Genomic DNA, 13,315 nt, shown 5'->3' with positions numbered 1-13,315 from the left:
GTAACTGTAGGCAGGTGGGGTATTAATAGAGGAGCCATGCGCCTCAGAAGGGGAAGGCACTTCTCCCTCCCTCCTCTCTCTGGGCTTCCTGACTCCCCCATGAGCTGAGCAGCTTTCCAGCTCTGGTCTCCTCCCCTCATGATGTGCTGCCTCAACTTGGGCCCAGAACAATGGAGTTGGCCATCTATGTAAAAGAGACCTCTGAAACTGTGAGCCCCAAATAAATTTTTTCTCCTCTAATTAGCTCTTGTCGGGTATTTTGTCATAGCAGTGCAAAAGTTATCTAATTTTCCAATGATTAAAAAAATAATAATAACTAATTTGAGGCAACTTCCAGTAACATGCCTTAGCATACCACTTGTAGATACACAGCCCATAGCATCCAGCTTTTATTTTTTAAAACAAAACAAAAAACAAACTCTTCACTACTTGATTTAGAAAAATTATATTCTCCCCCAACCTTCTACACCGCAAACATGATTTGCTAATCCCTGTGCTAGGGAAAATTTTAGAAGACAATTTGATGTTAATAATTTTTCATAGTGACAGAACCAATTACCATCTCCCCATTTGTGATAAGATTGTCCCATTATTAGTATTTCTATTTGTAATACTTTCTAATAACTTCTGTAAAACAAAAATTAAATCATTTTATTATATTTGTGAAAATTAATTTGCAGTAATAAAAAGACATGAGGAAAATTTCACTGCAATTAAAATAGAGTTGTAAAGTGTTTCAGGTTAACAGATCGATTATACTCACTTTTGTTGTCTTTGTATAGAATGGGGAGGAGAGTTGGTGAATGGGTAGGTCCACAATACTACTGGAGTTTGTGACACTGTTACCATGAGTATGTTCATCTTCTCTGCTACTGTCATCAGACTGATCAAAATCATCACTCTCCTGGTCCATTTCCTCCTCCTCTTCATCCTCCTCATCTTGTTCACCAGCATGTTCTTCATCTTCCTCTTGTTCCTCTTGATTTCCTGAGGAGTCCTCATCTACTGAAATAAATCGATTATTGTTTTCTTCCACTTGTCCTTGCTGGGAGTCACTTTGGTCTCCAGGTCTAGGTTCTACTCCAACAACTTCACCATTCCTTGCAGTGTGCTCCTCCTCTTGTTGTCTCAGCTGCTGCTGCTGCTGCTGCTGCTGCTGCTGTTCCTCCTCTACTACACGATTCATCTGTTCCTCATCTGCCTGGCTTGAGGAAGGGTTACCTCTCAGAGAACCTCCAGTTCGTCGTCTTTTGCTGCCCACAGAGAGCAGTTCCTGATTCATTTCCAAAAGCCAGCTTGCTACTTCTTGGACCTTGGCTAGACTATCAGAAGATGAAAAGGTTTTCACATTCTGCAGGGGAAAATGGGAGGAAAAATTAGGTTTTTATATCCATATTATCTTCTAATTTCACACACACAAATACACACACACACACACACACACACACATATCAAATATCATTAAAGATTGTAAAAAGTATCTAATGCCATCAAGTCATTAAGATGCTCTTTAGTAATCAATACAGAAAGTTTAAATTATAAAAGTTATATGAGAATTTCCCCAAATTATACAGCAACCAGCTTTATTGCAACATCTTTCTTTTAATAATTCTTAGCTTAAAACTTTATAATTTAATTTGTTTTGGCTAATAAAATAAAACTTAACCAATAAAATGATTTTAAATTTTAGATCAGTAGTTCATAAACTGTATCCTGTGTAAAACGTCCACAAAACGTCATGAAGTGTATCACAAAAAAACTATTCAGTGCTCAGTCAAGTTCAGAAAATGCAAAGGTAAATCAAGTTGAAAAGCTCGGTATCCTGTGAATTTCCCAAACTTCTCTGATTATAGAATCCTGTCTCAGACACAGTGTTTTGACAGGTAACAAATATAATCATTATGATTTGCATTTTTGACAATATAAATCAACTGGGAAGCAAATAAACAAAACACTTTTATTTTTTAAAAAAAGGAAAAATTTTCTTAAGTTCATACCCTCTGACCCAGTAACTCCACTTCTGGCAATCTATCCTAACGAAGTAATCCTAAAACAGAAAGAAAAAAAAAATTATACAGAGGATGCTCACTGCAGCTCTATCCACAAAAGCAAAGAAAAAAAAAAAAGAGAAACAATAAAGAATACAAATAAAAATAAAAACCCAGATGTTCAAGATAAAAGAATTCTGTGAGACGGGACATACAGTATAATCCTTAAACATGATGTTCATGAAACTTTGTGAAAACATGGATGTTTATATAATATTATGCTAAGGGGAAAAATTCAGGTAATTACATAACCACAGTATGATTTTTTAAAACTGCATGAAGACTAGATAACAATACTTCAAAATAAATTGCTTTTTAGGCATTGGTAGTATGGATGCTTCATTCCTAAACTTCATCCTTTGTATCTCTATGGACATGTTCAAGGTTACCCAAATAATGCCAACACACTAGGCACATTAAAAAGTAATTAAGCACTCACGATCTAAAACTTGAAACTTTAATAAAGCTAATAAATAGTTCTGTCCAAAGTGCAAGTGCTTTTTTCTTTTAAAACTCTAATTATGATCTTGTTTTTAGAGAAAACTTTTTGTGTGATTTAGAACATATAAAACACAAATGTCAATAAACACACTCCTATACCCTAAAATCCATCAAAAATTCAAGGATGTTCTTTTACTTCTTCTTACCAGCAGAAGTACCTAATATCGAGCATATCAGATACATAACTTATGTTTTTATCAATAACTAATGAGACAACTTGAGTTCAGTAAAATAAAATCTGATGGCTAACCTATTTTGACATTAAATTGTACTATTTCCTTGGCAATCTGATGAGAATGGAACTGACTCAAGGTCAGGAATAATACTGATAAAAGAAAACCACAGAATTTTTAAACTGAAAATGTTCCTCACTTCACACTCAAGGCAACTAAGGCTGGAAGAACTCACGTGAATTTCTCAAGCTAGTTAGCTACAACTAGCTTCATGTAAAACACACACAAGAATCTGACACCCAAGTCTTCTTTCTTGTACCTCACTGTACAAAAACAACATGATAAAATCCTAAAAGAATATTATGCTTTTTTCCCTTTGGGTACCGGTGATTGGACTCAGAGGCACTTGACCACTGAGCCACATCCCCATCCCTATTTTGTAGAGACAATGTCTCACTTAGTTGCTTAGCACCTCACCATTGCTGAGGATGGCTTCAAACTCAAGATTCTCCTGTCTCAGCCTTCCGAGACACTGGAAGAACATCATTCTTTAACATTGATATTGCCTTCTTTAGTGTCTCTTTAGACTCAACCCCAGTACTACCAAAAAAATTTAACGTAAGAAATGTTTCTTTACTTGGGTGGGGGGTGATATTGGGGATTAAGCTTCGTGTATGCTAGATAGGTGCTCCACCACTGAGCTACATTCACAGCCTTTCTTTAAATATTAACCAATGTAATTTAGCCTTTTTTGACCAGAACCCCCAGTAACATTAGATTTTACATTGTAAAGTTGCATACAAATATTTAAACATACCAGCAACAATAATTTCACAGGGAGGGAATTACAAGATGTTTCCAATACCTTAAGACTCTATAAAATACCATGCTTAAATAAATAGTTAATTCTCATTATTTACAGTGATTTTGTTCCATGAAGTTACTGCAATCACGAAATCAGCAAATACTGAGCCATTCCTCCTAGAGAAAAATACAGATCCTACAAGCCTCTGGTCACATTTTCATCAACCAATCAATGCATAACCTCTTGTATGTGTGTTTGTGATTAAAGATATCTTATTTAATATACATTACAGACTCATTAGCATTGAACTCACAGTCAATGGCATTATAACTCATGCCTAAATGAAGTTTACCTAACACACATTATTTTCTCCATAAGGTACACATCACAGACTTCTTGAGCCTTAGCTCATTAAGCAGTAATTCAGCAGTATGCCTGGGGATCATTTTTTTTCCAAAATATTTTTATTATTGATAGACCTTTATTTTATTTATTTATATGCAATGCTGAGAATTGAACCCAGTGCCTCACACATGCCAGGCAGGTTCAGTATTGCTGAGCCCCAGCCCCGGGGGGTCATTTTAAGCAACACAATCACCAACAAAAAACACAAATAGCAGAGAAAATGTACTACTACAGACCATGGAAAGGACACTGTTCATAGTATGAGAGCTGAAACAAGGAGGCAGAGCAGCATCCTCCTGACCTCTTTCCTTGTTGGAAATATGCAAGTCAGTTCGATCAAATGTTCTGACATGTACATGTCCATAAATGACTGTGAAGGTGCTACAACTATTTATTTGAATGTTATAAATTTATTTATAATTTTATAAATTTATAATATTTGCAAATTTGTGGATAATTAAGGTGGACTGTAATACTTCATCTAAATCCTCTAGATGGAGCACTGCTTGCAATGTAAGAGTCACACAGCACTCTGACACCAATGTCACCTATTGTTACAGCCTGCTAATCTAACAAAAGACAAATGATCAGAGAATTAAAAGCTTCAACACAGATATTCATCACTAAACTTTTAAAATAAAAGTTCAGATAGCTCAAATAAAATAAAGTTGGACTTTACATAGAACAATAAGTAGAGAAAGAAAAGGAGAAGGTACATTATTTCTCCTTGTGTAAGTGAAGAAAAAAGCATCTTTTGGCAGTGTCTCTCACAGTACTGGGAGATCGAAAGAGGTTCTGACCTCAAAATGCCTAAAAGAAAAGATGCTTATGGTCAGCTTCCTTCCAGACAAAAGAGAAGTATTATTAAAATTTTATTCTTCAATAAAATTTAAAAATAAGGTTATACAGAGAAACAAGACCTACTTTATGACTGTCCAAAAGTCCTAAAAATGCAGGGTAACTTACAGCCACTATTCCTTGTTGATTTAGTGACACTTCAGACCGTGTGTGTGTGTGTGTGTGTGTGTGTGTGTGTGTGTGTATGATGAACTCTGCAACTAATTTCTCATGAGCCTTGTTTTTCAGAAGATCTTTCTCTCACAATATTTGAACTGCTTATTTTAGGATGTTTATGGAATAAATGTGAGCATAGTACATGAGCAAACATGAAGCTCTGAAAGCCTGTCTTCAACCAAACTAGAGTCATGAACCTCAAGAAAAATTCCAAGACAAAGGCTAACTCTGAAATCACAGCAGACATTAGGAATACTGTGTATACTAATAAAACAGGGAATGATTTAAGTAAATTATTAAGGCATCCAAATAACAGTGCAACATTAGCACTTTCAGAAGTCACAGAGCAAGTATGATACATTAGATTTGAACTACAAAGGCAGTTAAGAATCTTTAGAACACAGATGACAAGAAAATAAGCCAAACTGTACAATCATCAGGAAGAAAAACTCAAAAGTTTGGAGTTATATAACTCAAACAATTTGGGAATTTCACTGAATCCTAAAAGACACTTCCTACTGACTGGAAGTGCCACTTCCTGTCATCCCACACTCCCTCTTCATTTTGAACTTTCTATACCCCAAATTAATAATTTGTGGATTGATTATTATGGTCAAGCTAATTAGCAGTTAAGTACCTGAAACAGATTTAAAGTAAGTAATATCTTATCACTCCACTGCTCAAAATCCACCAAGAAAAAGCAATGTTTTACAGTCACCTGTGGATCCTATAAATAACCTACATGTGTCCTAACACTCTCAATGCCTATTGTCCTACTTTCTCCTTCTCACTTTGCTCCACCCTTTCTGTCCTTGTTCTCTTCCAAAGAGTAAAGTATGTTGCAACCTGACAGCACATGCTCTGGTTATTTCTGTCTGAATGCTCTCCCCCATGTATCTGCATGGTTCTTTCCATTTCCTAACCCTGCTGAGGTCCCCTGTCAATGCCATGTTCCCTAACTATCCCATTTAAAACTACATCTTGCAGCTGAGGCTGTGGCTCAGTGGTAGAGTGCTTGCCTAACATGTGTGAGGCACTGAGTTTGATTCTCAGCACCACATATAAGTAAATGAATAAAATAAAGGTCTAATCATCTAAAAACTATTTTTTAAAAAAATATACATCTCCACCACCATGTTTCCTTTTCCCCTTGCGCTGCTTTATTCTTCCCTCTAGTTCTAAGTATATAAAAGCACTAAAACAGTACCTGTGGTTTAAAGAGTACATACTATCTATCCACCCATTTATTTATGTATTATCTGCCTTCCACTACTAGAATTTAAGCTTCCTCAGGAAAGAGACTCATTTTTTGACACTGTTATCATTAACACTCACAAAAAATATCCAACTCAATCTATACTCAAAACATTAGTTTCATGAGTAAATAATTATTTAAAACTCATTAAGCCAGCATTGCACTGAGAATGTCTTCTTCACCAAAGAAATTCAAGCCTCATCACAAACACAATATCAATTAATTAAAACACATTTTTAAAAGTTGTAATCCGGAGGCTGATGACGGCATCAGCAGTAGAGTACTTGCTTACCAATTACATGCCAGACCCTGGGTTCCATCGCCAGCACTGCAGTGAGGGAAAAAGTTGTACTCTGTGTTCAACAAGTCACTTATGGTACCTTTGAAACTAATTAGGGTATAAATCCTAATACCTTACCATTAATTTATAAATAATCTTCTAAGTCATAAAAATCATTTTTCTACTTTATCAAGTTTCTTGTTTTTTAGCACAGGCAATTAAAAACAATTAGGTGCCAGCCGGGCATGGGCCTGTAATCTTAGTGGCTTGGGAAGCTGAGGCAAGAGGAAAGCAAGTTCAAAGCCAGCTTCAGCAAAAGCAAGCCTCTAAGCAACTCAGTGAGAGCCTATCTCCAAATAAAAAGGGCTGAGGATATGGCTCAGTAGTTGAATGCTCCAGAATTCAATCCCCAGTACCAAAAACAGAAAACAATTAGGTGCCAGGCACGATGATGCATGCCTATAATCTCAGGGCTCAGGAGGCTGAGGCAGAAGGATGGCAAGTTCAAAGTCAACCTCAGCAACCTAGAGAGGCACTAAGCAACTGAGTAAGACACTATCTCAAAATAAAAATTAAAAGGCCTAGGAACAATTAGGTAACCAAAAAGATCAATACTCCAGCCAGGCGCAGTGATTCATGCCTGTAAGCCCAGCAGCTCAAGAGGCTGAGGCAGGAGGATCACAAGTTCAAAGCCAGCTTCAGCAACTTAGTGAGACCCTGTCTCCAAATAAAAAATGAAAAGGGCTGAGGATGAGGTTATGTGCCCCTGGGTTTGATCCCTAGTACCAAAAAAAAAAAAAGAAAGAAAGAAAGAAAGAAAATTAATACTCCAAATATAATTATCATTTTTTGAATGATTCTGGTTTCTTATTTTTATATTGTACTTAACAAGAAAATCAAACATACAACATTAAGGTAAAAATCAGGGACTGCAAAATAGACTCATTCTCAGTGATATATATTAACAAAATCAAAATAAAATGGGCATTACTGGGAACATCATCATAAAAGTAGCAATCAATTCAGAGTTTTAGGGATCTGAACTGAATAATTTAAATCCACTCACCTAGTCAATCAAATATATCTTTACTGAAAAAGATTATTTCTCAGTGACAACATCTACATTATATGTTACTTAACCTATATTCATATTTTGTTTTAGCCATATAATCTGGACTTATTTCATTATACCTCAATTTTAAATTGATGGTTAAATCCAGTGGCTCTTTTACTGTTTTGTTTTGTTTTTGTAATTTTTACACTGTGAGACACTCACTCCCTTCGTCTTTACAAGTCTCCAGTCCCTCAATTTCCCTTGACATTATCTATACTATCGCCCTCAGGTAGCCCAGTGGTTGCTCTTCACTGCTAGCTTCTTCCTTCCCTGCAGTTTCTTTGAAACCCAGGATTTCAACAGTCACATAGAAAATAATCACTCATTTGACAATCTCCAGTTAGACTCCTCTGCTGAGTCATTCAGTTTAATGTAGTTACTCTGGTTGGAACCCCAAACTTCTACCCCGACATCCCACATACATACCCCTGAGGTCCAAAATTTGTTCTCAGCTACTCCTATTTTCTCTGTGTCAATGAATGGAACCATATTCTAGCCAGTTGCAGATGTAAGAAACTTGAATGTCTTTTCCTCCTGCAATATTTTAGTCCTAAAGCAAGTTAGAAAAATGTGTGTGAGAAAGGATGGTGGTCCAAAACTGGGGAGTCAGTCTACAAAAATAGTGAAGACAGCTTATGTGGGGGACAGAAAGTAAGTATTTGGAAGTCTGACTGTGAGAAGGTTAAGGAATGATGCATACAGTGGAGAAGCCCAGGAAGGCGCAGACAAAACAGAGTAAGAACATTCATCTGGATGGGGTAGAATATTAAACATGGGCAGGATAAGAAAGATGTCCAGGGGCTGGGGCTGTGGCTGTGGCTCAGTGGTAGAGCGCTCGCCTAGCATGCACGAGGCACTGGGTTCAATCCTCAGCACCTCATAAATGTAAAATAAAGATATTGTGTCCACCTAAAGCTAAAAAATAAACATTAAAAAAAAAAGAAAGATGTCCACATGGAAAAAATAGTGTTGAGGTCTGAGTAGGATAAAATGGGTGTGGTGGCCACAGTATGTACTCAGTTCATATATCCCTTCAACCTCACTTGCTATAAGGAACAAAGCTGCCCATGCTGCCTCTGGGCTTCTTCCAGCAAACTAATGAGCATGGTCAAAGTATCAGAATGGGATTGCTCCAACCCTGGAAAGGAGTCGGGGCAGAGGGTTCCCTGCACATTAAAATTTTGTCTTGACATCCCTTTCTTGGAGTATCCACAATGACACAGAAGACATCTGTGTAGAGGGACTGATAAACTCTCTTAGGGTAAAATTTTAAGAATTTCTAAAAGATACTTTTAGAAACAAATAAAAAAAGTGAACTTCATTAAACAAATTTCATTTCACTCAAGAACATCTACCACACAAAGAAATCCAGTGGTTAGGCTGAGGAAAAGTTTTGAACAGGGTAATAAAGCTGAAAGGGATCCTATTTAAGAAAATAACAGGCAAGATTTTGTTGAACACTTAGAAGGTAAACAATGGAAAAAGAAACTAACCTACTCAGCACTTATTTTTCAGTGTCTATAAGGTATAAAAAAAATGATGGTTGTTCTTACTTCAGGGGATAAGATTCTTATATTTAAAAGGAAAAATGAGCTTTTAAAAATATTATATCACAAAAGGAAATCCTGAAGGTTTCTAATGCTGCTTGGGCATCAGAGTGAAGATACTTACTAGATGAAAACGACCTAGAGAAACTGTAGAACAAAGCTGAACAGTGTATATATGTATGTACACACACACACACACACACACACACACACACACACACACACACACATATATATGTTATACGTATAATGGGGCAAGGGATAATCCTCTTTCTGAATATTCCAATTATGAACATTTGACATAAAAAAATAGTAAGAAGAGCTACAGTCTTATACATTCAAGATGAGTTTGGGATTTCTGTGAAGAATATCCTGCAATTCATAGGAAAACATGAACATTATGCTGCAGTTCTCAACTACTCATACATAAGAACAATCTTTCTTTTATTCAACCAACATCAAGAATAAGCACATACAAAAAAATCTCACTTGAGTCGGAAATAAAATATGCATGATTTGCTATCTTGTGTTTAACCCAGAATTACTGGTGCAGCAAGAAATAACAACAGAGCTAGGGTTGTGGCCCAGCGGTAGAGGGCTCGCCTCCCACGTGCGGAACCCTGGGTCCGATCCTCAGCATCACATAAAATAAATAAATAAATAAGTAAAATAAAGGTATTGTGCCCAACTACAACTAAAAAATGAATATTAAAAAAAAAGAAACGACAAACAACAAGCATATCTATAAACTGAGGGCTGGGCTATTAGCTCAGTGGTACAGTGTTTCCCTCGCATGTGCAAAGCTCTGGGTTTAATCCCCAGTACTGAAAGAGAAGGGGGAATTCACATTAAAGAAGTAATTATCACTTCTTATTTTTAAGATTAAAAAGTAAGAAATGGGCATATAAAATAAGCAATCTATAACTTCTAGGCCTACATTTCAACTTATACATTACTGAGTAAGGAAATACCAAAGTCATATATAAAACTGTGTCTAGGCTATATTTTTATTTATAGTGGTTGGCTTCAGTTTTACTATTTAACACTGTCAATAAATTGTAATGTTGTAAATAACATTAAGTAAAATCCAATTTATAATGTGTACTAAGCCCACATTAAGAAAAATTAAGTCCCATTTTGGTTTAAGCTAGTTACTTAAACTTGTTACATTTCTTATGACTTGCCAAGTTTTATAAAAATATGAGATTAATTTTAGAGACAGTAAGTTAAACTTAAATTATAAGAGAATTGTATTTTCCCTCAAAAAAAAAAAAAGAGTTGGCTTAAACGTCATTTTTAGTTTTAGGTATGGGATAAAGAATTCTCTTACATATACCATATTGCATTTGGATATTATATCAAGAAATTTGTGGTAAGGCCTACTTGCATAAGTAAGGCTAAAAAAAAGAAAAATGGAGTTCCCTCTACCTGCTCTAATGAGCAGTCAAACCAGTAACCTTTGTGATGAGGGAGCAATGTAAAAAAGAAGGAATCTGTTGGGTTCATCACTGCTAACAGGTCCATAGAAAAAGAGCCATCTCTGCTCAAAGGGGCAATGACAATTATCAATGAATTATTCTATCTGCAAGTTACTGACCAAGGTAATATACAATGAACTACAAACATAAAAATTTTATGCAAGAGTTCAAAACTGGGGAATCAGTGTACAAAAATAGTGAAGACAGCTTATGTGGGGGACAGAAAGTAAGTGTCTGGAAGTCTGACTGTGAGAAGGATAAGGAATAAGGATAAGATCTGAAATTTATTTTAAGTGTTCCTCTGATGTAAGGATTAAAAAAGGCTGAAAGCAAGTATGAACAATGAAACAAACTGTTTGCCTACCTAATAACAAAGCAATGAATGGAACATAATATGACTTCCATGATATTCCTTGGTATAACCTGAATTTGTGAATGACAAAACATTAACAAGCCTAAATTGAGTCACTATACATAATAATTAGCTTATAATCTTGAAATCTGTTAAAGAAAGTAAAGTAAACATCAGATTAAGGAACTATTTCAGATACATGACAACTAAATCCTACACGTAATTCTGAATGGAATCCTTTTGTTATATGAGACATTATTTGGGCAACTGGTTAAACACAAAGGGGGCCTGATATATATTAATATATTATTACATCATATTAATATATTAATGTCAATATTATATCTTATATTAATATATAAATGCCAATGTTTTACTTTTCTTGTAATTAAATGCTCTTATTTATAAGAAATGCACGACTAAGTACTGGAGATGATGGTGCATCATGTTGGCAATTTACTATCAGATAATCTAGGGCAAAGAAAGTTCTCAGTATTATATTTAGAACTTCTCTGAAAGTTTAAAAAAAAAAAGGAGGGATGATCTGGACATCATTTTGGTTTCCATCATTTGTTACAAGCTACTTTTGCCTTGTCCCCACACCTTTGTCACTACTCATATCATCACTAACTCCTGCTAAGTCTACTTAGAAGATGTCTAAAATCAATCCCACTTCTCTAATAATGTCTAATGAAGCAGATACCATCTGTCTCTTGCCTGAACTATTTAAATAGCATCCCTAGTCACCTCCATCTTTTGTCTCCTGTCACTCTAACCCATCCTCTATACATTAGTCAGAACATGAAATGCCAACACTTCAAAGTGTGGTTCCCATACTTTTCACATGCTGAACTCTTTGCTGAAATGAAAGCAAAATATTAAGCAGTTAAAGGGGGAAGGAAAGAGAAGGAGGAGTAGGAAGAATTAGCAAATGAGTGTTTAAGGAACTTCTGAAGAATCACAGTCCTATAGCACAAAACCTAAACTCCAAAACATAATACACAAGTGATTCCCAATCCGTTCTCAACCTCTATTTGAACACACCAGTTTGTCCACAACTGTACATTACTCGACTATCCTTGTGTATCATATTCTCCCAATATGGTATATGCTCTCATATATCTGTATCTTTAAATGATGTTTCCATATCTTGATCTCCTTGACATATTCCTTTGCCCACCATTTACTAACCCTACTGGCAAAGTAAGCCACCTTCTTCAGCCTTCTATTCTTCTGTGTCACAGAACTACTAAACTTGGCCAACACAAGTATTAAATATAAGGATCTCCTCATTCCCCTTATTAAAAAGGCAGAAAATCATGTTTATTCAGGAGAAAGTCAAGGAACATAGTAAAAGAAAGTAATGCAGTAACTATCATGTTGACAAAGGGGGGTAAGCTAACGCATACACAGGAGAGACTTAATTAAAATATTATGAATAATCTTTTTAATATACAATATAAGAAGTAGAAAGCTAGAAAAGGGAATATTTGCTATTGCAAATGTCTTTTCTTAAAACTCCACAGAGAACACTAAAACTCTGTTTGCTTTTCCCCTTCTTTCTGATGTTATCTGACACCACATCTCAAAAATATAATGTTGAACTTTAAAATTCAGGGATATACCCAGGCATATACAAAGATAATTAATATTAGGTTCTTTTCCACAACCAGGAAGTGATACTCAACTGTCCATATCACATTATTACTGTCCATATACTCTAGAACTTCTTACAATTTCTAAATGCATTAACCAACAAATAACACATGAAATCCATAAGGTAACAACTCTTCCACTTCCTAAAAAAAAACTCACTACCATTTCTCAGACTATAAACTAAGAAACAAAATGAACATAGATTTTTATAACATGAAAATATAATTGTCTGTCTTAAGTTGTTAAGGATATTTATTTCTTTGAGGTAGTTCACAACTGAAGTCCACTAGAAAAAAATCCTGTGACTGAACAAATAGATCTCTCCTACAGGTCTCATGTAGAATGTTGCTGTCACCTTGACTTCAGGGTTTCCATAGGAAACCTGATATCTGTCTGAGAAAGGGAAATCTCCGAATTTATTCATGTGCTTATTCAGTAATAAGTCATTCAAATTTTATTTATGTGAAAAAGTAGGTAGAAGACTAACAGTTGATTAAAAAAAGATTTAAGAAGGCTTTATAAACACATGAAAAAGTGTTCAATAGCATTGCCAATCAGGGAGATGCCAATTAAAACCATAATGCAGTACTACTTTCCATCCATAAAAAACTACTAAAATTAAAACCAAATACTACCTAATGTTGGTTAAAAAAAAAAATCTATCATTTGGGGAAGCAGGGTGAATGG

The 13,315-nt window shown here is 35.4% G+C and overlaps 1 protein-coding gene across 3 annotated transcripts in view; it reads right to left on the bottom strand.

Moving 5' to 3' along the window:
• FBXW7 (F-box and WD repeat domain containing 7) overlaps window positions 1-13,315 on the bottom strand; it is a 192,695-nt gene that overhangs the window by 82,794 nt on the left and 96,586 nt on the right. For 2 of the 3 annotated variants that reach the window (XM_081303673.1, XM_081303674.1), the window contains one exon: window positions 764-1,351. In XM_081303673.1, the coding sequence (XP_081159799.1) occupies window positions 764-1,282 (519 nt within the window). In that variant the 5' untranslated portion in view covers window positions 1,283-1,351. Of the gene's footprint in view, window positions 1-763; window positions 1,352-1,997; window positions 2,048-13,315 lie in introns of all 3 variants that reach the window. The other variant, XM_081303672.1, reaches the window with a different exon arrangement.

Source organism: Spermophilus citellus (genome assembly GCF_964194105.1).
Source record: "Spermophilus citellus genome assembly, chromosome: 8".
In the NCBI taxonomy this organism is placed as follows: domain Eukaryota; kingdom Metazoa; phylum Chordata; class Mammalia; order Rodentia; family Sciuridae; genus Spermophilus; species Spermophilus citellus.
The sequence above is the reverse complement of the archived record's forward strand: the minus strand, read 5'-3'. Positions and strand labels throughout refer to the sequence as shown.